The 23,359-nt window shown below is 50.1% G+C and overlaps 1 protein-coding gene across 1 annotated transcript in view; it reads left to right on the forward strand.

Moving 5' to 3' along the window:
* LOC144136794 (uncharacterized) overlaps positions 1-23,359 on the forward strand; it is a 34,913-nt gene that overhangs the window by 6,427 nt on the left and 5,127 nt on the right. The window contains exon 2 of the mRNA XM_077669419.1: positions 22,125-22,480. Coding sequence (XP_077525545.1) covers positions 22,125-22,480 — 356 coding nt within the window. The remainder of the gene's footprint in view (positions 1-22,124; positions 22,481-23,359) is intronic.

Here is a 23,359-nt window from a genome sequence, read left to right on the forward strand (position 1 = left end):
GTAGACGGCGCACGAAACATGTCTGGTGCTGGCGGTGATGACCTCAAGCCACTATCGGTGTGAGCAAGAAATAGCGTTCAGCGCACTTCGGAGCGTTATAGAGGCGCCACGGAAGAAACGTCGATATATCGGCGAATTGGAGCTCCACAAATCCCAGGGGTAAAGTGGCTCGTGTACTTTTCGCAAAAGCAGCACGCCCAAGACTGATATACATAGAGCAGTTGGTTTAACGGTACGCACTGAGGCCCTCTGACGCCTACCGGCTTAAATAACTGATATTAGATGTCACAGACAAACGATTGACGTTCACAGGAAAGGTTTACTGACACTAGCCGGGACGCGCAAGGAAACAGAGAGCTGGGGAGATGGAGACGATGAGACCTCTAGCCCCTAGAATGCTGAAGACTAGGCAAGTACCAGGCAATACAGGCCGCGTTACGGCGCCACTAGAGTGGTTAGCAGTGTTTCCCTGTAAATTAAAACTAACGTGAGTGCATCGTGACGAAGTAAAATGTTTTGAATGATGGAGGTCACAATTTCAGCAAGTCTCACATTATCGGCAGAGATAGTCGGTGACCACCACAATATAACGGTTACCTAGCGAGGACTTAGGACGAGAAGACCGTGCAGACTTGGTGGAACAGGACTTGTGGCGGATCCGAATAGGCTGCACTTGCCCGGCTGGTTTAGTCGCGGCAAGTTCTGACGTAACGCTTCACAGCCGCAGCAAGCCTGGGCCAGTAGTACTTTTGGCGTGTCCGCGCCAACGTTCGGGAGAAACCAGAAGAGTCCTCCTGGCACCCCTGCAGGACTTAGTCGCGAAAGGCCGCAGGTACGACGAGCAGATAGACAGCTTCCGTCGGGTTGTAGTTTTTCTTATACACAACGCCGTCTCGTGAACAGAACGACGACGGTCCGCGCGAGAAGACTCGACGGGGAGACTGAGCGCTTCCATCAAGATAATCAATGAGGAGCCGTAGTTCGCTGCTGTGTCGTTCTTGTGGAGTGAGAATGGACGTGGAGATAGCGCCAAGAAGAGGAGAGCAGCAGCCTTCGGAGTCACCTCGGTTGACCAGGATTGGAGCATGGGACAGACAGTCAGCATTACTGTGCTCCATCCCTGACTTATAGACGATGGTGACATCGAATTCTTGCAGTCGACGGCTCCAGCGTGCAAGCCGCCCTGACGGATCTGTGAGGTTCGCCAGCCATCACAGCGATTGGTGGCCGCTGACGACTCTGAGAGGGCGGCCACACAAATACGGGCGAAATTTCGTCACTGCCCACACAATTGCGGGGAATTCTTTTTCGGTGATGGAATAGTTCGCCTCGGATCGGGACAAGGTGTGGCTTGCATAAGCGATTACGCGTTCAGGACTATCCTGCCACTGCACAAGGACTGCAACGAGGCCGGCGTTACTTACATCGATGTGCAGTTCTGTGTCGGCTGACTCGTCAAGTGCTCGAGCACTGGAGTACTTTGGAGACTATTTCGGAGGTCTGCGAAGGCCTGTTGTCGCTCCTGGCTCCAAAAGAACGGTTCTTTGTCTTTCGTGAGACGGGTTAGGGGCTCAACTATCTGGGAGAAGTTCGCAGCAAGACGCTGATAATAGGTGAAGAGACCCAGAAAGCGGAGCACACTGCACTTATCAGTTGTGATGTGGAAAGCAGCGATGGCGGCTGTCTTATCGGGGTCTTGGCTCATCCCAAGGGAGCACCTGGAATTCCCCTTAGCGCTTACAATGTGGCTCAGAAACTCCAGCTATTGGAAAGCGAAGTGGCACTTTTCGGCCTTGAGGGAATGACCGGCCGAACGAATTGCTTTGAAACAGCGTAGAGGCGCCTCAGGTACTCTTCGAACGTGTCGGAGAAAATCACTTCATCCACGTACACGAGGCAGGACTACCATTTCACATCGGAAAGCACGGTGTCAATCATCCGCTGGAAAACTGCAGGAGCCGAGCACAGGCCGAAAGGGAGCACCCGAAATTTGTACAAGCCGTCCGGGGTAATAAAGGCAGACTTCTCCCGGTCGCGTTCGTCGACCTCAATTTTCCAATAGCCTCTGCGTAAATCGAGCTATGAGAATTACGTGGCGTGACGCAGCCGGTCCAAGGAGTCATCAATGCGCGGTAAATGATAAAAAGTTTTTTTTTTGTGACTTTGTATAGACTCCTGTAATCAACACAGAACCGTAGGGTTCCATCTTTATTTGCCACTAAAACAACAGGCGATGCCCAAGGGCTTGTCGACGGCTGTATCACGTCGTCCGGGAGAATATCTCGAACATGCCGGCGAATTACTCAACGTTTCTTCGAAGAGACCTGGTAAGGTGGCAGACATAACGGTCTCTGACTTTCGTCGACTATACTTCGGTGCTTTGTTAGCGATGTCTGTCTAACCTTGGAGGTCGAGGCAAAGCGATCGCGGAAGGAGTCGATAATTCTCTCGGCAGGCACCGTTTTCGACCACTCGAGAGGTTCGGCTTCACGTCGGTTTTTATGAAAACACTCGGTTCCTCTACTGATTCCGTGACCTGTGATAACGCGTGTTGTCTCGCACATTCGCTGATTTTTCCGAAATACGCAGTCGCTGTGATGTTGCTCGTCAAACGTTGAGGTTCAGAACTAAGATTCGTTACCAGAAGTTTGGTGCGCCTATTTTTCAGTTCAATAAGTCCGCGAGCTAGGCAGACTTGCCGACACAGGAGCAGCGACATGTTGGTCTCAGCGATGCCGTGAGTGCCGCAACTGCTATCACACTCTGTGGTATCAAACATGCTGGCTCTTGACGGGATCCGTACGTGGTCGTCACAGGTGCGCAGAGTAGTCCTGCGTGGCTCGATATCGTCTTTAACAGTGCGCCGAGTGGACGACACCATTAGCTCCTGACGGTAGATGGCTGCACCGTACTCCCTAAGGAAATCCAAACCGAGCAATAGGTCTTTCGAGCGCTCGGGTAGCACAGCAAAGAAGCCAGGAAAAGTAACACCACGGATCTGTACACGCGAGGTGCAGACGACAATAGGAGTCACCGCATGGCCACCGGCTGTGCGGACCTGCGGTCGAGACCAAGGGGTCCGAACTTTTCTCAGGGTCGCGGCTAACCGGTTGCTCAATATAGAAAAATCAGCGCCGGTGTCCACGAGTGCGGTCACGTCATGGTTATCGGCGGCAACTGGAATTTCGACGAAAACCAGTCCCACACAGCGCGTCGTTGGGATCATTGGATCAGGTCGTCGTCGGTCGGGTCGCCGCGGAAAATCATCGGGTGGAGTTTCTCGCTGGTACAGAACGTCGCCAGCAACTCCCGGCGGAAAGCCTCGCATCTGATGAAGGAATCCGCGCGATTTTCTAACCATTTTCCGAGTCCTGCAGCGCAAAGTAGACGCTCCTCAGTCTACGCTCGCCATCCCACTCGTTTAAGCCCGACTCACGGTAAAAACTGGCCAACCAGTCTTCAACGTCAACGAACCTGTCTCCGTGCGTGAAGGACGAACGGCGGGGCATTTCCGGAATGCTGAGTTGTCTGGCTACCCGTGGGTAAAGTCAAGTCATGGTTCTTATTGGTGTTGTCAGTCTGCCAAACACAGGTTGTAGACCTCACAGGCGGCGACTCGCCTTGCGGGCGGGTGTTTAGTCCACGCGTTCAGAATTGGCGTCAAGGGTGTCCTCGAGTTAAGTCAGCGTACATGGGACGTTACCCAGTGGCTCCACCAAATATGTCACCGACAAACGGTTGACGTTTACAAGGAAGGTTTACAGAGATACTGAGACTATTTGGGACGCGCAAGGTATCAGGGAGCTCGAGAGGAAGACGTAGAAACCTCTAGCCCCTAGAATTCCCAAGGCTAGGTAAGTACCAGATAATGCAGTCCTGCCGCGTGACGGCGCCAGTTGAGTGGTTAGCAATGTGGCAGTATTTGTAGAACAGCGCAGGCGTACTATAGCGGACATGCAGCGGACTACGCGGGTCAGGTGACTACGCGCAGCGGTCAGGTGAAAGCACGCACTCTTCACTGCGCATGCGCAGTTGACACCCGGCTCCTCCGCTATACTTGTATACCTTAGAACTTCTCTGCTGTGCTAAATCTCAATTTCCTTTCTGCAGCCTATACATGAAACCAGCGTAAAGGACATGAACACAAGAGAAGATGTACGCGACGGCGCTTCCACAAAGTGCCTTTCAATTTTGTTGCACCAACTCGCCCATCAAGCCACTTGTCCTACAGCTTTAGCGTTGCACAACCGAAAGTACATAACGGCACTCCTATCGCCGCCGGACTAAAAGTCAGCCGTGCACCTTTCCCAGCGCGCGCCACTTTGCGGCCCACGCCGCTGGCGCTATGCGTCTCCTGGCCACTCCACGTAGGGCAGGCAGCGTGGGAGTCGCGGCGGCGTTCGTATATGCGGGCCACCACGCCATGCACATCTGGGCGAGCTGTCTCCCTCTGGACGTCGCGCCACACTCGCCGCCGCCCCCGGACTGTGTGCGTGTGTGGGAGGGGGGCACGTACAAAGAGACAGCACCGCTGGTTCCCGTTCTGCATACACAGACACACCGCTCGACCAGGCGCACGCTCTCATTGAGGAGGAGGTGGGGGAGCGAGGCACGACGACCAGATGGTGATGCCGCCGTGGCACGCGCACGAGGCAACGCGAAAAGTGGGTCGCATCTGAAGGTCTTTTCCTCCGGCCCGCAAGGATTTAGTCGCCGAGTGTCTACCGCTTGGGACCGTGTCCGCATCCTCCTCCTCCTTCGGTCCGTGCTAGGCTGCTGCTCCGCGGGACCGTCTTGTTTGTTCCAGTCCTTCACTCAAAGAAGGAACGGCGCATCTCTCAGAACACAGGGTGTCTCCGATCAGTGAACCCGTTGCGTTCCAGCGGGGTCTGATTTAAGAGGGGGACGAGAACAACGACCCTGCCCCCACCCTGCCTCGCTCCACTTCTGCTCGAGGAGATGTCCGTTAATCTATACCTGCCATGCAGATTGCACCCGCCGCAGTGGCTCAGTGGTTAGGGCGCTCGACTACTGATCCGGAGTTCCCGGGTTAGAACCCGACCGCGGCGGCTGCGTTTTTATGGAGGAAAAACGCCAAGGCGCCCGTGTGCTGTGCGATGTCAGTGCACGTTAAAGATCCCCAGGTGGTCGAAATTATTCCGGAGCCCTCCACTACGGCACATCTTTCTTCCTTTCTTCTTTCACTCCCTCCTTTATCCCTTCCCTTACGGCGCGGTTCAGGTGTCCAAAGATATATGAGACAGATACTGCGCCGTTTCCTTTCCCTAAAAACCAATTATTATTATTATTATTATTATTATTATTATTATTATTATTATTATTATTATTATTATTATTATTTTTATTATTATTATTATTATTATCGTATACCCGCTGAGAGAATGACATGGTGCACGAAAGTGGCCAGACAGGGATGTCAGCTGTGCATAATTTTATACAGAAAGGCAGCGAGTGCGCAGGACAAGTTGCGAAAAGCCATCTGACGGATGCGGTGACAGCGGGGACCAAAGGTAGTAGTTGGTCCAACTGTTGTGTGCTCCGAAACGCGCTCCCAGCCACCAATTTATGGTGTTGCTCGTCTCCGCCGCATCCAGGCCAGAGCATTGTCAGAAGAAACGTGGCCCCTTTCCTTCCTTCTAGCAGAAAAATCCACCTCTTTCTACGATGACATTAAGCGGAAACTGGCCGCGTTTTCATTAGGAGAATTCTTGTGCCAACAAAACATTTTAATTTAGCAGGGACGCACAAAAGCGCTACTGTAGAAAATGAGCACGTATCTTCGACTACTATATATCTGTGCGGCTTTTGTCACACCTAAGCTAAAACACGAGACATACATGAAAGTGACCTGCGCCATCTCGTAATAACTGCAAACAGATTAATTTTACTGCCATTCCCTTTGAATCGGAACGGTGGCCAGTGCCACCTTGCCTACTAAAATTAATGGCGATCATGTTTATTTCGCGTTTCTTGAAATTTTGCTTCTATTCTGGTTCGTTGCCCTTCTAGGCTATTTTATTCATGTTATCTTATACCAGCGCGTAGCCACACGGCTACGAAATAAAGCTTGTAGTCGTATGGCTCTTATAATCTCGGTGGATGTTAGCGTAATTATTCTTTTTGTGTGAAAAAATATAGAACAGGAGTTTAGCTCATCCCCGATAAGAGTTGCCAACCACTTCGTCCTCATCCGTTGGCCATCTTGGTTAGCACTGGTGGAACGAGTGTGCCGGTGAGGTTGTGCATGATTGGGGGGGTTCGAGCCCCTTATTAGGACGAATCTTTCTGCGCCTATGAAGATTTGAGAGCTTTCTTTGGCACCCGCTGAGGTGCGGCTCCATCTTCGGGTATTTCCCTATACGGACGTCGAGTTTAGAAACAGAGCCCCTGCGGAGACTCCGGTCGTAAGAGAGAACCGCTCAACTTTGTACGCGCAATGAAAGTTGTACGGTTACCGTACCAGCAGCAAACGTTTCCTTTTTCTTTCACAGGGTCAGTAATAGGGAGCATTACAATAGCGGACCCTGTCGATTAGGGCGATAGGGGAATAGCAGGGTCCTTCAGTTAGTTTTCTGCGCATGCTCACTGGCGCCTCTCCATTCCCCTATCTCCCTAACTGAGATATCCCTATCCTAAAACTCCCTCATGTCGACGTTTCCCTGTATACCGTAGACATCATAGTGACAGTTCGCTCCGTTTCACAGCCGGGAATTCCTTGAAAATGGACGATGAAGAAGCTAACGGAAAGACATAAAATTAAACTGGAGAGCACGACGTGCCATAGTGAAGGGAAATTTTGGGAGGGGTACGTTTGAGAAACACGAAGAGAAAAATGTATTTAACGAAAATGGTGTACGTGGCAAACACTGCAAAGTGGGCCATAGAGAACCAATTCGATAACTGACGAAATCCGGGCGGATTTAAAGAGCAGCAGACTTGAGCGGGACTGCTATGCGGCGAACAGATAACCGGTGGCCCATATGGGCAGCGGATTTGAATCCAAGGGAAGGAATCGAGTGGGGGCTGCATATAGAGGGGCAGGGAGATGGAATAAGGAACTTCGCGGAGATATATGGTGCACCAGATAACGCGCGTCAGGTTTAAGTGCAAAGCAATGGGAGAGGCATTTCTCGTGCAGTGGACGTGATAGGGATAATGATGATGATGATTATACGACAACGACCGCGAGCGCCCGTTCAGCGGGGGCGTCGGAGACGTGCAGATCTCGCAGCGAGAGGAACCTCGTCAGTGGCGCAAGCTGGGTCAACAATAGCCCGCCGGTGGCGCCGCGCTTTGCTGCGTCCTGCTGCGACAAAGCACATCCCGGAAACTCGCGACAGTGAACTCGAGCGCTGCTGCGTGTACCCCCAGCCGCCGCCGAGAGCGCACAAGGCACCCAGTGGCGCATAAGCCAGAAATGTCGTTCACGCGCACCCACCCCCCGTGTGCTTTGTTAAGTTATGCCTGTGAAACGGCGCTGTTGAAAAGCAATGTCCAGCGAGAATTCTGTCCTTTCTTTGTAACTCCACATCTCGCATCCTCATTTCTGCAACTTTCATCCTTTTGAACGCTCCTTCTTTGGGGGTATTACTTCAGTTCCATACGGCATGGATGGTCTCACCACTTCGGCTTCACAGGAATCTTATAGCGCGATAGTGTTAAGGGCCCCGTTGTTGTTGTTGTTGTTGTTGCTGTTGTTGTTGACCTCACACAATGGTACAAAACCCGGCGTCTTCGTTGTCGTCGGCAGCGTGACCGTGACCGAAAAATCCGCTGAGAAATTCCCAGAGGTGACCCTATGACGTCATCACAACCCGCACACCGTGGCAGGTGGCAGTTAAATTAATGATTGGTCGCGAGAGGTTGCTCGAGAAGTTTAACCTCGGTCGCACAAGCCTCGCTTATGGCAGCACCTGCCACTGCACCATGAGCGGTACGAGGACCCCCGCCGATCTTTGAATGTAAATGTCGAGAATGACCAATTCTGCATGCATGTATATTAACCCAGTAACGTTGCCGCGTCATACCCTTAAAGGTGGAGCTTGCTTATGCGTCCCCTCCATTTTTTGTGTCACTAAGGGCACCTGAAACAAAGGTCCTGGCCAGATAACACATTTATATGATGACACAACTTCAAAAAGCCTACACGGGCCATTTAAAAGCAGCCGTAACCTCCTGTCTCAGGAGTAATTACTCGTTATCATCCACCTAACCACCGACCATACCGATACTTTTGCCTAACACCCCTTCTTAACTGCGTGCATACTGAACTGTACATAATAATACGCCGCTACGGCTGCTAAAAGGTTTTACCTTTCGGTTTTCCAAGACATACGTGAATTGAATTGAATTGGCTCTTGGGGAAAGGAAATGGCACAGTATCTGTCTCATATTTCGTTGGACAAGTGAAGCGCGCCGTAAGGGAAGGGATAAAGGAGTGAGTGAAAGAAGAAAGGAAGAAAGATGTGCTGTAGGGGACGGCTCTGGAATAATTTCGACCACCTGGGGATCTTTAACGTGCACTGACATCGCACAGCACACGGGCGCCTTTGCGTTTTTCCTCCATCGAAACTCCGCTGCCCCAGCTCAGGTGCTTCAGTATCGATGGCAGATGCCGGGGCTAGCAAAAATCTTTTCCTTCCTTTTTACTATTATTTTTTAATAAAACCACTACCACCACCATCGAAACAAGACGTGTGTGGCGTCGTTTGTAAATATTACACGGGCCACCGGTTTGGATTCTGCGCTGTGCACTGCAACTCATTTTACATCGCCAGCGCCCCACTGAACGGTGAAAGGATCTATATTTCCCGCGCCCCTCTAGGGCTCTGGAGTTCCAACGGTGCTACAAGAACCCCACTATTTTTCAAAGCAGCAAACCTCGGTGGCCTCTATACTGGCGCGCTCGTGTCACGACAATGAAAGAGACAACTAAAGAAAGAAAGAAAGAAAGAAAGAAAGAAAGAAAGAAAGAAAAGGAAAGTCGGGGTCGTGTACGGACGGCAGCCCATGGCGACGCGTTGTCGTGCGCGGCAACGTTGGCTCGTTGCGCGTGCGTTGGCGGCGGCAGTTGCGACGCCTGCTCCAAGGACGCGCGTTTGTGTTTTCCCTTTCCGCGCTGGGCCGAATGAGTGTGCCTTTTTCCCGTCGAGCGGAACACCCCGCGGTCCGTTTCGAGCGGCCCCTTGCTATGCACGCCGCTCGTGTGTCCTACTGCGTGGGACGCCGACCCAGCTGCGTGAGAAAAGGCGCCTTTCCTTGACACTCGAAAGGGGGGGTCGGTGTGCCGCTAGAATTTGCGTCCTATTCGTGATAGGACGTGAGCCGGATGCGTTTTTGACGAGTCAGTCTTGCATGAACGCAGCCTTAAGGTATACCGGGCATGAGCGAACACTTTCAAAATTTTTCAAAATAGGCTTTTTGGGGTAATAATAACAATTGTTTTTTTTTTGGGAAAGGAAATGGCGCAGTATCTGTCTCATATATCGTTGGACACCTGAAACGCGCCGTAAGGAAAGGGATAAAGGAGGGAGTGAAAGAAGAAAGGAAATAATAGGCGCCGTAGTGGAGGGCTCCGGAATAATTTCGACCACCTGGGGATCTTTAACGTGCACTGACATCGCACAGCGCACGTAAAAATATGGTTTTTAGGGCATAGTATCACTAGTGTTGGCGGACACCAGAAAACTGCTGAATCGTGTTTAGTAAGCTGGTTAACTAATTTTTAATAATTAACTTTTTAACTACCAGAGTTAGGCGCCTAGTTGCAATAAGAGATTTGTAGCCGGCCGTTAGTAATAGCTGGTAATAGCCATATCAGTTTTTAGAATTTCGAAAACGCGATTACCCTCGCTGCTGTGGCTCGACAAAATTTGGCTGCATCGTGCAAAACTACATGCGCTTTCGAAAGCATGCAGGCAAAGCAACCCCTCCAGTGCACATAACTAGTCGAAAAAGCCAAATTTTCTGCTGTGCGATGTCAGTGCACGTTAAAGATCCCCAGGTGGTCGAAATTATTCCGGAGCCCTCCACACGAAACCTCTTCCTTCCTTTTTTTATCCCTCCCCTTACGGCGCGGTTCAGGTGTCCAACGATACATGAGACAGATACTGCGCCATTTCCTTTCCCCCAAAACCAATTATTATTATGATCATCCCTGTGAACGTAAGTATACGTGCATTATCGACTTTGAATGAAAGCGGCCCAACGACGGCGCTCATGCCATAACATCGAGCTGCCCCCTTTCTTATTTTTCCTTTCAGCTTTTCAAGACTGCGGCGTTTCCTTCCCCCAAAAAACCAATTTAAATTCGCCGAGCCACAGCGCCTATTTTCTAATTTGTTTGAAAGTGCTCGCTGAAACATCCGGTATATAGGTAAGGATTGGACTTCTCGGTTTAAACCGAAAACACTAATAAAGTACGCGGAATTCATATTTTAAAATTTGGTTTTAACGTAAAAATTGGCTTTGGGGGAAAACAAATGACGCAGTATCTGTCACATCTCGGCGGACACCTGAACCGCGCCGTTTTGGCCGAAAAAGGTCAGAATTTCTGGCACGCATGTCACAACTAGCTGGCTTTTGAGTACCAGTTAGAGTATAGTTACACGAAAAAAATTAGCAAGTGCTGGAATAGGGAGCTACCGTGAGACAAAACTATTTTTAGAATTTATAGTACCGTGGTTGTGTTAGGAAGCATTCTTCAATGCACACTTACAAACCAGGAGGCTCCACATCATGGTTAAGCGCTGTCGGCTGGCCGTTTGCTCAGTCCCATCACCGGCATAGGGCCGTCGCTTGGCATTACGTGTAAATAATGGCAAATTTTGGATCCGCATCAAGCAACCGTGAAAGGGAAACCACGCGTAAACTGCGCGAAAATTTAATTAATGTTATGGCTTCCATTGCTGCAGTCAGCAAGCGGACTTTATGACCAGCAGTCCTCGCGTTCAGCGCAACGTCGACGGGAACATGACAACCAAGTTTTTAGCACTAATCTTCCACTCATGTTCACGGCCCGATCATTTTTGTTACGACTGCTGTACTTCCTTCTGCAGGTGTGGCTCTTAATCCGAATATTTGTGAGCTAAGCACTGCTACATGAGCTGCTCGTTCTGAATAAAAATAGGCCACTATAAACTCTGGATAACTTTTAACCTCATAAGGACATCGAGAATAAATCAACGAAAGTTTGTGCCCCAAAATAATATTCGCCGAAACAAAAACAAAGTCGCGTTATAAAATAAACACCGAAAAAAGTCCACCGAATTTTCATAAAATAAAAACCGCAAAGTGCAGTCCCTATATATATAAAGGCGACGAATCGAGGAGGGAACAGTCTGCACACATATACCGGGCTAACGCAGTGGTAGTAGTAGTAGTAAGTGGTTTTATTGAAATAATAATAAAAAGGAAGGAAAAGATTTTTGCTTGCCCAGGCATCCGCCATCGATACTGAAGCACCTAAGCTGAGGCAGCGGAAATAAAGGACAGCAGGCAGAATGGAGAAATGAAATGAAAGAGGTGAGGGGAGAGAGGAAGAGAGGATAGGGGGAGAGGTATTATACCCACTTCAAATTCTTGATCAACTCGGCCTTGCTGTGCCATTTAGAAAGAAAAAAATCCGGGATTGGGGGGGGGTGGGGGGGGGGGTGGGGGGGGGGGTGGCGAGACGCAACTGCATTTTCCGTTTTATCTTATGTGCTGTGAATCGATTGTAACATATATATTTTATGTTGGGTGAGTGTCAAGGTCGCAACTTGTTTTGCTAACGTTTGCTATTCTCATCTAAAGGTCCCATGGAAGTTTGTCAAGCTGTGTGCACGGCATTTACCCTAGTGTGGCCACCCAGGCTTTTCTAGTAAATAAAATTACATTGATCGATCGATCTATCGATACAATTTTATTGATTGATCGATCGATTGATTGATTGATCGATTGATTGATTGATTGATTGAATTATCTAGCCGTTTTTGTTGGCCTCGTTGTTATGCAGCGACTGCGTCGGACAGGAGCGGTGGTCCGAAATTTGAGCCCCGGGCCAAGACAATTTTTCCCGCCGAGGATTCTGAGAGATCTAAGAACCGCGGAATAGGTCGCTCCGTAGTCCGTCCGGGAGCACGGGCGCAGCAGAGTGATTCTAACGTAACTCAGAGAACATGACGCTACAGGCGTCACCCAATTTAGTGTTTCGTTTAATAGCTTGCCTGCCTCTTCAAAGTACGCTTCCTTGCGTGCCGCTGAAGAAAGCGCGACACAGAAAACTTTCAGCTGTCGTCAGCGGTCGAATACGTCATGGCGAACTCTGTTACTTTGTGGTGCATGGATATTCTTTTCTGGCATCTGAGAATAAGCATCACAGCATAAGCCGAGCTAAGCAGGAGTTTGCTATAAGACACCGTGATCGTCAGAACAACGCATCAAATGAGTTTCTGTCCTATATGTTCTATACAGTTTATATATATATATATATATATATATATATATATATATATATATATATATATATATATATATATATATATATATATATATATATATATAACAACAGTGTCACCATGTGCGTTTACGTGTACCTATGTGTAAAATGAAAAAGTTCCTTCTCTGCTGTTTCTCTTTTTCTTTTTTTTCTTTCGCACTTTTTCATATGTATGTAAACCCGATCCTGTTACGGCCTCAAAGTGAGGCCAACAATATATATATATATATATATATATATATATATATATATATATATATATATATATATATATATATATATATATATATATATATATGTATAATAGGGGACTTCATATACTCCTTCGCCGCACTGCGAACTTACCCGCATATCGTATGAACTTCCTCGTTTTAAAATGCCGTAACGGGAGTTTTAGTTAAATAAACGCTCCCGGCATCCACCGCGGCAGACTTTTCACGGCTCGCCACTAAACAACGTTCGTAGAATAATACTCAGTTGGAAGCGCAGAGTTTAAAGACGGCCGCAGGCAGCGACCGCTTTGCCTTCGGAAAGCCAGCTCGGACACGCCTCTGCATAGAACGATATAACGAGGAAAACTCACGACGAGGAGGACCGCCAAAGACGTCCTCGAGATACGGCGATGTCCGAGGGACGTTGTCGAACTGACCGGACGACATTCCGCGCACGGTGGCAAAGACCGAGTAGAAAGCCCGCTCGGACTTTCGTCTGCTGACGTGCGACGAATCCGGAGGAAGCGTCTTCGTTATCAGCCCCGTGTTCGCGGACAGGGCACAGTAGACACGAAGAAGAAAAAATAGAGCGCGGGAGGGGGGGGGGGTGGTGAAGGAGATACGCAAGATATGTGTTTACTTCGCATGAATAGCAGAGGCAATAAATTACGCGCCAGTCCCGACGCCGATATGAACAGTTCTTCCCGACGCACAGCATGGCCTGCGAAAAAAAATAAACAAAGAAAATAACTGTGTATTCCTTACATAGCCAATAGAGCTGTCGTTGTAGTATACTCAGCGCGTTATATAAATTAGAGGGCTTAACAAATCCTCTGCAGGGCGTAGGTGGTGCATTATAATCCTTATGTTGAGGGCCGCCGCGGTGGCTGAGTGGTTATGGCGCTCGGCTGCCGGCCCGAAAGACGCGGGCTCGATCCCAGCCGGGGCGGTCGAATCTCGATGGAGGCGAAATTCTAGAGGCCCGTGTGCTGTGCGATGTCAGTGCACGTTAAAGAACCCCAGGTGGTCGAAATTCCCGGAGCCCTTCACTACGGCGTCCCTCATAGCCTGAGTCGCTTTGGGACGTTAAACGACCATAAACCTAATCAAACCAAACCTTATGTTGAATCTTTTTCACCGTTTTCACACTCATTTTTGCACTCATTAAAGCCCCCTTCTAACCGTCCAAGACAGTCTTCGGGTGCCTGTACGCGCGGCCCATCCTCAACACCTTACACACGTCCTGCGAATTTTCAGCCAATGCGTGCTAGCCCGCTGTGACTTAGAGGCTACGAACTACCGCCCCCGATCGTGAGGTCATGGGTTCGACGCCCTGTGCCACTTCGAAGGGGGCAACACTAGGAGTAAATAAAAACAATAAAAAAACGAGCTGATTTTCGAGATATGTCAAACGATAGAAATTATTCCGACGTCGCCGCTTCGGCGTTCCTTGTAGCCCTCACAGTAGCTTTGATACAGCATTTGTCAAAAGTTTATAGCCCAGGCGGTTTTCTTCCAGCCACACAGTGTGGCTCGTAGCGCATCCCCAGCGTTCCAAATCTCCTGAAGGTAAGAATATTTCTGGGCCTGCCCCCTCCAGTGGGTACAGGATTCCCACGAATGCTACACGAGCCCCACAATAGGGCTTACAAACAAACCACCTGGGCTCCAAACTTTTTACAAAGGGTTTACATTCACAACAGGTCAATTTTTGTGCATGCATTGTACACATCGCAAGGATTCCACGAAGAGGAATCAAATTTTGAGCGCCACATACGTACGATATTCCGGTAGAAATTGCGCAAGAAGGCTTTATGAGGCTAGGCAAGACAGGAGAAAATATATAAAAAACGGAATTTAACTATTTGCATATATACACAATTGCAAAAGAAGGAAAATGCGTGCTCCTCGGAAGGTAAAGGAAGTATATCTTGCAGCACACGTATGTACTACATCCGCAGTCAAAAGTTTATGCACGCAATATGAGCGAAAAAAAAAATTGTTTCATTGCCGCCTTTCCCCGTAGCCTATAATACATACTATATGCATCCTAATTCTGAGTGCGCGATTTACATAATGCGCCATTAAATCTCAGGTTACACGCCGCAGATGGAAGGAGATTAAATTTATTCGCCAAAGTCCCGTTCCACAAATTTCTGACTACGGGTGTACAAGCGCCCACTGAAGTTTTAGGAACACAACATAAACTACGGAAAACCTTTAAATTATTTGCTTATTTTGACAGTCTTAAGTAGGCAGCCATTAACTGAACGGTGAACTTCTCTGTGTGACCTGCAGGTAGCGTTCCTCAATGTCAGGCAGCGAGGACATTCAAGTTTTTTTTTTTTTAGCGATAGCTACATTACGGTAGCATCTCGAGCCTTCAGCGCGGCGGCGCCGCCGCCACCCTGTGGCTGCACCTCCACGCTGTCACGTGGTGCGGAGCAGTTGCCGGCGGCGCGGCGCCGTGGTTGATCACGTGGTTCGTCACGTGACTAGCCACGTGGTGCGGAGCAGCTGCTGCTGCTGGCGGCGCGGCGCTCCGGCGAAACCGAGCTGCCACAGCTGTGCGCATGCGCCGTGTCAAGTGGGACGAAGATGAAGAAGGAACGCCCAGCGAAACGGAGCGGCGGAAGACTGACTTTGCAATTCGACTGAGCTAGTTCCACTCGGCCAGCTGTAGCTATCGCGTCACTCCAGGTTTAACCAGAGCTAAACCACCGCCAATGTTTTTTTTTTTTTTGCAGTTTCAATATTCCGAGATCTTCGGGCACTCGTACATGCTACAATTAGTTAAAGCTCCTCGAGCAATAAAAAATAACAAAATAGCAAGCGTAATGCGAACAAGAGGAAAGGAATGACTCAACGATACTCGGTATAGTAACGTGTCCAAGGATGGCTGGGAAAGACGACGTTGCTTTCCCGCGACTTGCGCAACTCCGGAAGTGTCTTGAATAGCGTGTTCCGCGTCAAGGACAAATAGAAATGAACACCCGAGTTGATGATCACGACGATGAAGCCAGGTTTTGTACCTCGTATACTTCAAATACCTTCTCTCGTGCTTAATTTTTCGTTTTAATTTCACTATATGCTGTGTAATGACGCAAGACGTTCAGTGTTAGCATGCGCACGGGCAGACTCGAAAGCATTCTTCTGGGTCGTTATCCTCCTTTCATGTTTTAATTTCATCTTACTTTGAAGAGGTACGCTTTCTAAACTGCAAGAAAAAAAAAGTGAAAGGCATCGTTCACGATGCCCGAGAGAGGATTATTATAGTATAACGCAGAAGCGTGCATCAGCCTCGCGTGAAGACCGATCGTCGAAAATAGCCTGCATACGTCTCTCGTAAAAGAGCTCACAACAACAAAGTCGCAGTGCAATTCATCTTGAGTCACTGACCAGCGCAGCAGTTCGCATAATTCACTCGAGAGAGGAACAGTATATATGATAATAGACTGGGGACCAGGACGGGGGGCTGAGCTCTAAAGGGCATGGATTGATAAATAAAAAGAAGCAAATGACCCGAAGGACTGATTGATGAGTCCGCACTGATTGATGAGTCCGCCTGGCGGCGTGGTCACCTCGAGCGCGCACCGCCGCCGCAGGAGGCAGATTGATCGGAAACGCGAAGCGCAACTTTGCGGAGCGGCACCAACCGCCAAGGTGATGCGTAGGGCACGCGAAGGAGTGGGAGGGTGGAGAGGAGGAAAGGAATAACAGGCAGAGAGGGGGAGGGGCGCTTAACGGAAGTGCGCAAATTACCGTCTCCCGTGCCGTGCGGCACGTATGAGCACGCCTGCGGTGAAGGAGGCAGTGCCGCCGGCGGTGCACGATGCTTTCGGCCACTTGTTTGGTGCGCCTTTGCCGCGATGAACCTCCGCAGGGAACGCTAAATTAGGCAGGCAGAAACGGCCGCCGAGTGAACGGGGAAGTGGGGGAGGCTATTGTGCCTATCAATCGGGCTTGCGCGAGACCGCATGGATGCGAAATAAGCGAGCGGCGCGAGCGCTCCGCCCTCCCGCCCCATTACCAAGGGCGCTCCTCGATGGCCCCCGGGCGGCTGCCGTGCGTCCCCTGTTATAAGGCACGGGCGTCTGCGCTGGTGCCGCATCAGTGCCTTGCCATTCAGTGAGCCTGGCTGGACAGTTGCGATAAAGTGCTTGACGAAGACATAGCCCCAATTCCATAATCGCTTCACTAATGCAATCGGCTCCCTATCGGACATTAGCGAAACGTTTCAATAGTGCGTCGGTGTTTTATCTCAATCGCCGTCATTCGAAAGTGCGTGTTGTGTGCATCAGTGCAGTGTACCAGTTACAGTCGGCTTTCGATAATGTGAACTTCGAATTAACAGGAAGTTCGCATTAAGCGTGTTCGACCGACAGTCCGAGGAAAGCTTTTAAACTAGACATTTCGGCAGACTGTCTTCAGGGTACATGGATGCCCGCGCGTTTTTACGCCTTTCCGGGGAGGCCCACGCAGAAGCTGCTCAGAACTGCACGCGCAGGAAAGATCCCCAGGTGGTCGAAATTATTCCGGAACCCTCCACTACGGCACCTCTCTCTTCCTTTCTTCTTTCACTCCCTCCTTTACCCTTCCCTTACGGCGCGGTTCAAGTGTCCAACGATATATGAGACAGATACTGCGCCATTTCCTTACCCCCCAAAACCAATTATTATTATTATTATTATTATTATTATTATTATTATTATTATTATTATTATTATTATTAAATGACATTATGCCCGCGAAGGGAAGCCCACACTTCTTCAGCGTCATCACTCGGACGCTGCAGCCTCCGTCCCCCGTTTCTTACGATGAGGGGGTTACCCCCCTTCTGTACCGACAGCAATAAAGGGGCGCCCCTCCGTAACGCAGAGGAAAAAGAGAAGCACCAAAAGACAAACGAAGATGTCTGGTCACGGCACTTCTTCCGAGTGGTTTGACTTCAGAGACAATCACGTGTAACAACATATACTTGAAGAAAAAGAAGGAATGAACCTGCTTGCCATGTTAAGTAACAGGCCCCTTTAAATGAGCGGCTGAATGTCGCGCGCTAGATCCAACAGCGCGATAAAGCAACGCCGCTTGACGGTTTATCTCCCTTCAGGCCACCAACAGAGCAGAAAGCACTTGAGATCCCCAACCGAGCCCCTTCTCTCGGACACTGCGGCAAATCAGTTGAGCAAATGCCACTGTTTTACCGGATGAAAACGCTTCGCAGACAAGAAAATGAGCTTACAAGCGCGTGTAACAGTGAGAAAAATTTACTTTACTGGGATTTTTTTTTTCTAGCCTCCCGCGAGACGTTTTCAGTCCAGGACCCCTTTGGCCACCACTTGCAGCCGAACCTTAGCCAAAAGAGCGGTCGGTCTCCTAGGAGGCGGCCCGGTGTGGGGCCGGGTGTGAGGCTGGTACGGCTACCGGGGTGGGGCAGGCCCTGAGGTATAGTAATAAGTCGTAGGGGCTCCCAGCACAGCTTGCGAACTCGGTGCGCTACGCTGCGACCCGATTAGTGGCCTGTATCACTCGCCGTATTGCCCGCATTAAACCAGCGATGATGATAGTGATGTCCTCAGGCTCAATGGCACATACCCAAGGCGAGGGCATGGCCAGGGTGCGTTGCTGATACAACCAATGATTAATTACTCCATACGTACCACTGAAAAAAACACACTTCTTTGTAGTGTATAGTTGTCATGTGGACGAATAATGTCCTTGAGGTATTTTCAACTTTAGTGGATAAGTAACAACACGGTTCCCTTTCATATTGGAGCTACGTGTACGTATAGTGGGAACGCAAAAGCGGCGACGGATGCATAGGCGTGCAAAAGCTCGCTTGTAGCACAGAGGTTACGTCTCGACGAAGGAAAGAGAGCAACAGATACACACGTGGCGTGCAAAGTGGCCAGGGCCAAAAACAGCTGCCCCCCACCCCTCCACCGTCCCTCCCACCTCCCCCCCGACTCTGCTTTCGGAAACTCCGAGCACGCCCTGTCTCAGAGGTGTGCCGCCCGCAAGCTGCGCGGGGGAGGGAAGAGCTGTGGGCCGCGATATTCGTGCGCCGCAGACAACGCCCTCTGCCCGAGGGTCTGCTCGGACCACCACCACCACCACGGCCGCACACTGACTTCCAAGGGCAGCACCACCTAGGGACCTGGCAAGGGTCGAGCTATACGTGCCCCAGGGTGCGGCACACCCCGGGGCACTGCGCCCGTCTGCAAGAGTACGGCGCACCGTGACTGTCCTCCCCCCCTGCACTCGAACCATTATGCGTTTAACGTCGGTTGGGGGTTGAAGCTACTCTATACTGGCATGTAAAAGGGAAGGGCACCAGACCACAGTAGAGTTAATTTAGCTCGCTCTTGAGCTTTGGTTAGGAATAAAGTCCGTACCAAGTCCCGAGATTCGCTACTTTCACAGCTATACGCATGCGTTGTTATGCTACCTTGGGATGCGTCACACGAATCACGAACTCCGCAATGCAATTCACGGCAGAAAAGGCGTTCATTCCTCTTTTGCGAACACGTTCTGTGAGTTGCATTTTTCTGCGCAGGTACGACCTATATCAAGAATTGGAAACAGTTATTTAGCACTCGAGAGCCGTAATAAATCTTACGCCTGCGTCGAACTTGTTAAAGAATTAAACGCATAATGTGTCTCGAGCAGGACTACTTATCGAGATGCTGTACAGATCGGCTTACAGTATTCGTCGCCTAATACACAAATGACCATCTCATGCACAAATAGTGGTTATTTGATTTGGTTTTTCATTACGTTTCCTTGCTAAGAACGCGAGTGCTCAATTCGAATATCTGTACTATCGGCAACGAATGGAACGCGAACAAGACAACCGAAGTGACAGCAAAAAAAAAAAAACGCCAATGTACGTATTACCTCTTGGAGAGAAAATACAAGCGAGGTTGAATAGCACTTCTAAGGGACGGTCTTCGCGCCTTCGAAGTGAAATTACCATCCGCTAGTATTGAGCTTCCCCCGCCTAAGGCCTTCTTGCTGTTCGCAGGGCTTAAAGTCAGCGGGGTATCGGGGGGTCTCACACCCCCCTCCAATATTCACGAGGGGTCTGAGACCCCGCCTCGCCTTCATTGTCTTTGGGTATTGGCGAATGTTCAGAAAAGCTACCTTTATCCACGTTTTCAAAAAAAATACTGTAAAGTGGTGGTTTCGTAAATGGGCATTCGGTAGAATTACCGACGCTTCGTTTCACTGTAAGTTGTTTTACTTCAGATACCATCGAACACACTGGCAGAGCTTGGGGATCGCTTATTTAAAGTCTGTGCCATAAACTGATGATTTCTCCATGCACTTTGTATAAAACTGTTATAAACTGAGCAAAGCAAAAAAAAAAAGACACCCTTAAATTTATTTCTCCCCTTTGTTAAAACTATGCGTAAAACAGGCTGCCAGCCGCTTTCTCTTTCCCTCTATTAGCCTCTCCACCTACGCTCGAATCACTAGAGACCCCCCTCCGTTGGAGCCAGACTTAAGCCCTGGCTGATCGTGGTTCAACTGTCTTGTTCGAGTCACATTTTTTGCTGATAATACATGTGCAAAAATAACTGAACAACGGGGTTGGCTTCTCAGTTGTGTTGTGCAGCCCTTACGGCACTCCTACATGGCAAAAGATTCCCAAAACTGAGGACAAGGGTTGAGTTGAGTGGTTGTAAACTACCGGTGGGATTAGCCTTGCAGTTGCTTCCGGCAATTGCTCCACTGTAGCGACACTTGAATAGAAATCACAGAAACACTGTCCGCAAAGACCCAAATAGACACTCCTGAGGTCACCATGTGGAGGCCAAATCCGTGTCCTGCAGGTAAAGTAGAAGAAGGCGAGAAGCATCCCTTCTACTCGACTGGCTCCCGCGCGGGAAAACAATGTCCCGAAGAGAACTGTGAGGAACTCCTGCCTTCTTGAGGGATCCGAATAACACAGCCTTAATACGCAAACATCCCCTCCCTACATAGTGCGCCGTTGGGCCCACAGGGTAATAAAATGAGCGAATGAATGCCAAGATTTTGCGGCGCAATGTGGGACAGGTGCATGTTCCGCTGTCATCAGCATATTTATTAAACGACGCAAGTGCCCGCTAGCGGTCGGCCGGGGAAGCGCGCGTTTCGCTCGAGCGCAGTGTTTTGTGACACGGGACAGGGCTGGGTGCGTCTCTTGGACAAGACAGCGGACATCCGGCGCCTTTGGAGAGAGAGGACAGAATAACGGAGGGGAGACGGAGAGGAACGGCGGTGTCACGGCGTAGCGCACGCGGCTATACACGAGTGTGTGTAGCTGTGTACACATACCATGTACACGCCGAAAGCCGAGGGAACCGTGCCACTCGGCGAGCCCCCTAAGCAACACTTCTTCCAGGCAGGATCTATGGGCAGGTGCTTACGGGGAACGCTTTCGCCCGGGCTTGACGGCTTTTGAACACGATGAACGCATAAACTGAAAATGGTGCACTTCACAATTCTGCATAATAGGAAGGGGGGGGGGGGGCAGACAGAGCTGCATGGCGGCCATAGCTTGCTGGTTTCAGAATTCTATTCTCTGAAAAAAGGGGTTGAAAGAACGTACGACAGGAAGTTAGGGGAGGGCGAGCGTTGCACGAACGTGAACGCGTTTCTTCGGCTTCTGTCACAGCGTTATGGTTGTCTTGACAAGTATGAAAACGTGCAGCGTACTGTTGTTCAGTCCCAACTTAAAAAAAAGAAAAGAACAGCAGTTGGTAACAATGGGCTATGGTCCGCGGTGTCTTACATTACTCCGCTGACCAATCACAGCAGTAAACGAAATCAGCTTTTTGTGACTGACTTACCAAACAAGCCAGAGGCATCGAAATTCTTGATAATTTCGTCTGGTGGTTAGTTTTTCGTCTAAGTAACATGAAAAGCCTCAACTGCGAAGTACTTTTTGTCACGGAGGAATTCTGTGCGGCGACCACTGCGGAATTAAGTTGTATCCGACTACAGTGGCATATGTCACTGCAGTCTAGACATATGGGGTTTCGTACGAAGATTTCATGACGTAACTCGGCAAAGTCTTCATAGAAAACTCGTTAGGAGTCCTAAAATTTACCACGCTGGATACGTCGCACTCATTTTAAGGGAGCACACGGAAGACAACACTTAAGTACGCGCAACGGACCACCACGGGGCAGCTAACGAAACTTTGGCGAGCCAGGTCGGATGCGACGATAGCCACATGCTCCACGTGAGCAAATTCGCCCCTTTAAAAAGTTCGAACAGGAAGCGCCCTTTCATTAAAAAGCGCAATTAAGCACACATCACGTGCGCCATGATGGTGAACCACCATGGCGGCCGTGACGAAAGCCCCCGCTGGAGCTCAGAGTCGCGTAGTGCGAGCCGTGGACAACGTGGCCTCCTCTTGCGTGCAGGGCGTCACCGGAGAGCACCAGAGGCTGGAGCGCGAGGAAGCGGAGGACCAGGAGGAGGCGGCCGGGGGGACGCCCACGTGCCGTGGCTGCAGCTTCCCCTACCTGCTGGTGCAGGCGCTGGTGCACCTGGGCATCTACATCCACAAGCTGACGCAGGACGCGTACTCGGTGTCCACATATTACCAGGAGCAGCAGCTCTACTACTGCGCCATCTCGGTGCTGTGCTTATTCGTGCCTTCGCTCGTCTACTCGGCCTACCTGGTGGCCGACAGCATCCTGGACCGCTCCACGCCTGCCTCGGACATCTGCACCAAGCTCGTCAACGGGCTCCTGCTCGTCCCCTGGCAGATCAAAGGGTAAGCGGCCGATCAGCTTTCCGCATTCTTTAGCATTCGAAGCCCGAAGTCTTCGTTGGCAATGTGACATGCTGTGTACGTTGGAAGCTCAACCGCCAATGTGACATGCTGTGTACGTTGGAAGCTCAACCGCAGATGTCGCGGGGACAGATTGCACTGTCCAGGGCACTGGAGTGTCGGGGGCACCACAGGGATTCCGGCGCACAATCGCTTCCGGATTAGTGTTCAGGCCCCGATCATTGCCCGCGTCCCATCTGCACGACGCATCGCCCCGGTCACCGCATACTAAGAAAACGAGTCGAGTGCGAGTTCTGTTCACCTGAGCACGAGTTGGATGCTGTGCGGGCTGAATCAAACGTAGCAGATAATTGCAATAAACGAAACCAGTGCCAGATAATTGCAGATACTGAGGGAAGGACACAGAAAGTTTGATAAGCGTCACTGGTTTAACTGGGTAGGTTGAGTGTGGAGTTCGGAGTGGGCGACTACCATGCCACCAGTGCTTACACGATCGACTTCCAAATTAGCAGCAAATTAAATCTCTCTTGAAGCGTGACAAGCCTGCAATACAAACACCCGGCCATCTTCGACCGCACTTATAAACAGCCTGCCAAGTCGAAGCGCAGCTCCTCCGGTTCCGATAAAAGGTCCTCCAGCTGTCAATGAGTAAAGCACAGGCGACATGTTCAAAGCATATCCAGTAATTTCAGCACCCGCCCGAGCAAGTCTACTAATCTGTACCAATGTCATCGCTACGATGGTAGCCAGCTTTCCGGCGACCCTCTCCAGTTCTGTTTTTGCTTACTGCCACGGAGCCTCATCGTTCGGAACTGACGACAAATACATGACGTTTGTCACTAAGTTCCACTTAAAGGTGCA

Source organism: Amblyomma americanum, chromosome 6 (assembly GCF_052857255.1).
Source record: "Amblyomma americanum isolate KBUSLIRL-KWMA chromosome 6, ASM5285725v1, whole genome shotgun sequence".
In the NCBI taxonomy this organism is placed as follows: Eukaryota; Metazoa; Arthropoda; class Arachnida; order Ixodida; family Ixodidae; genus Amblyomma; species Amblyomma americanum.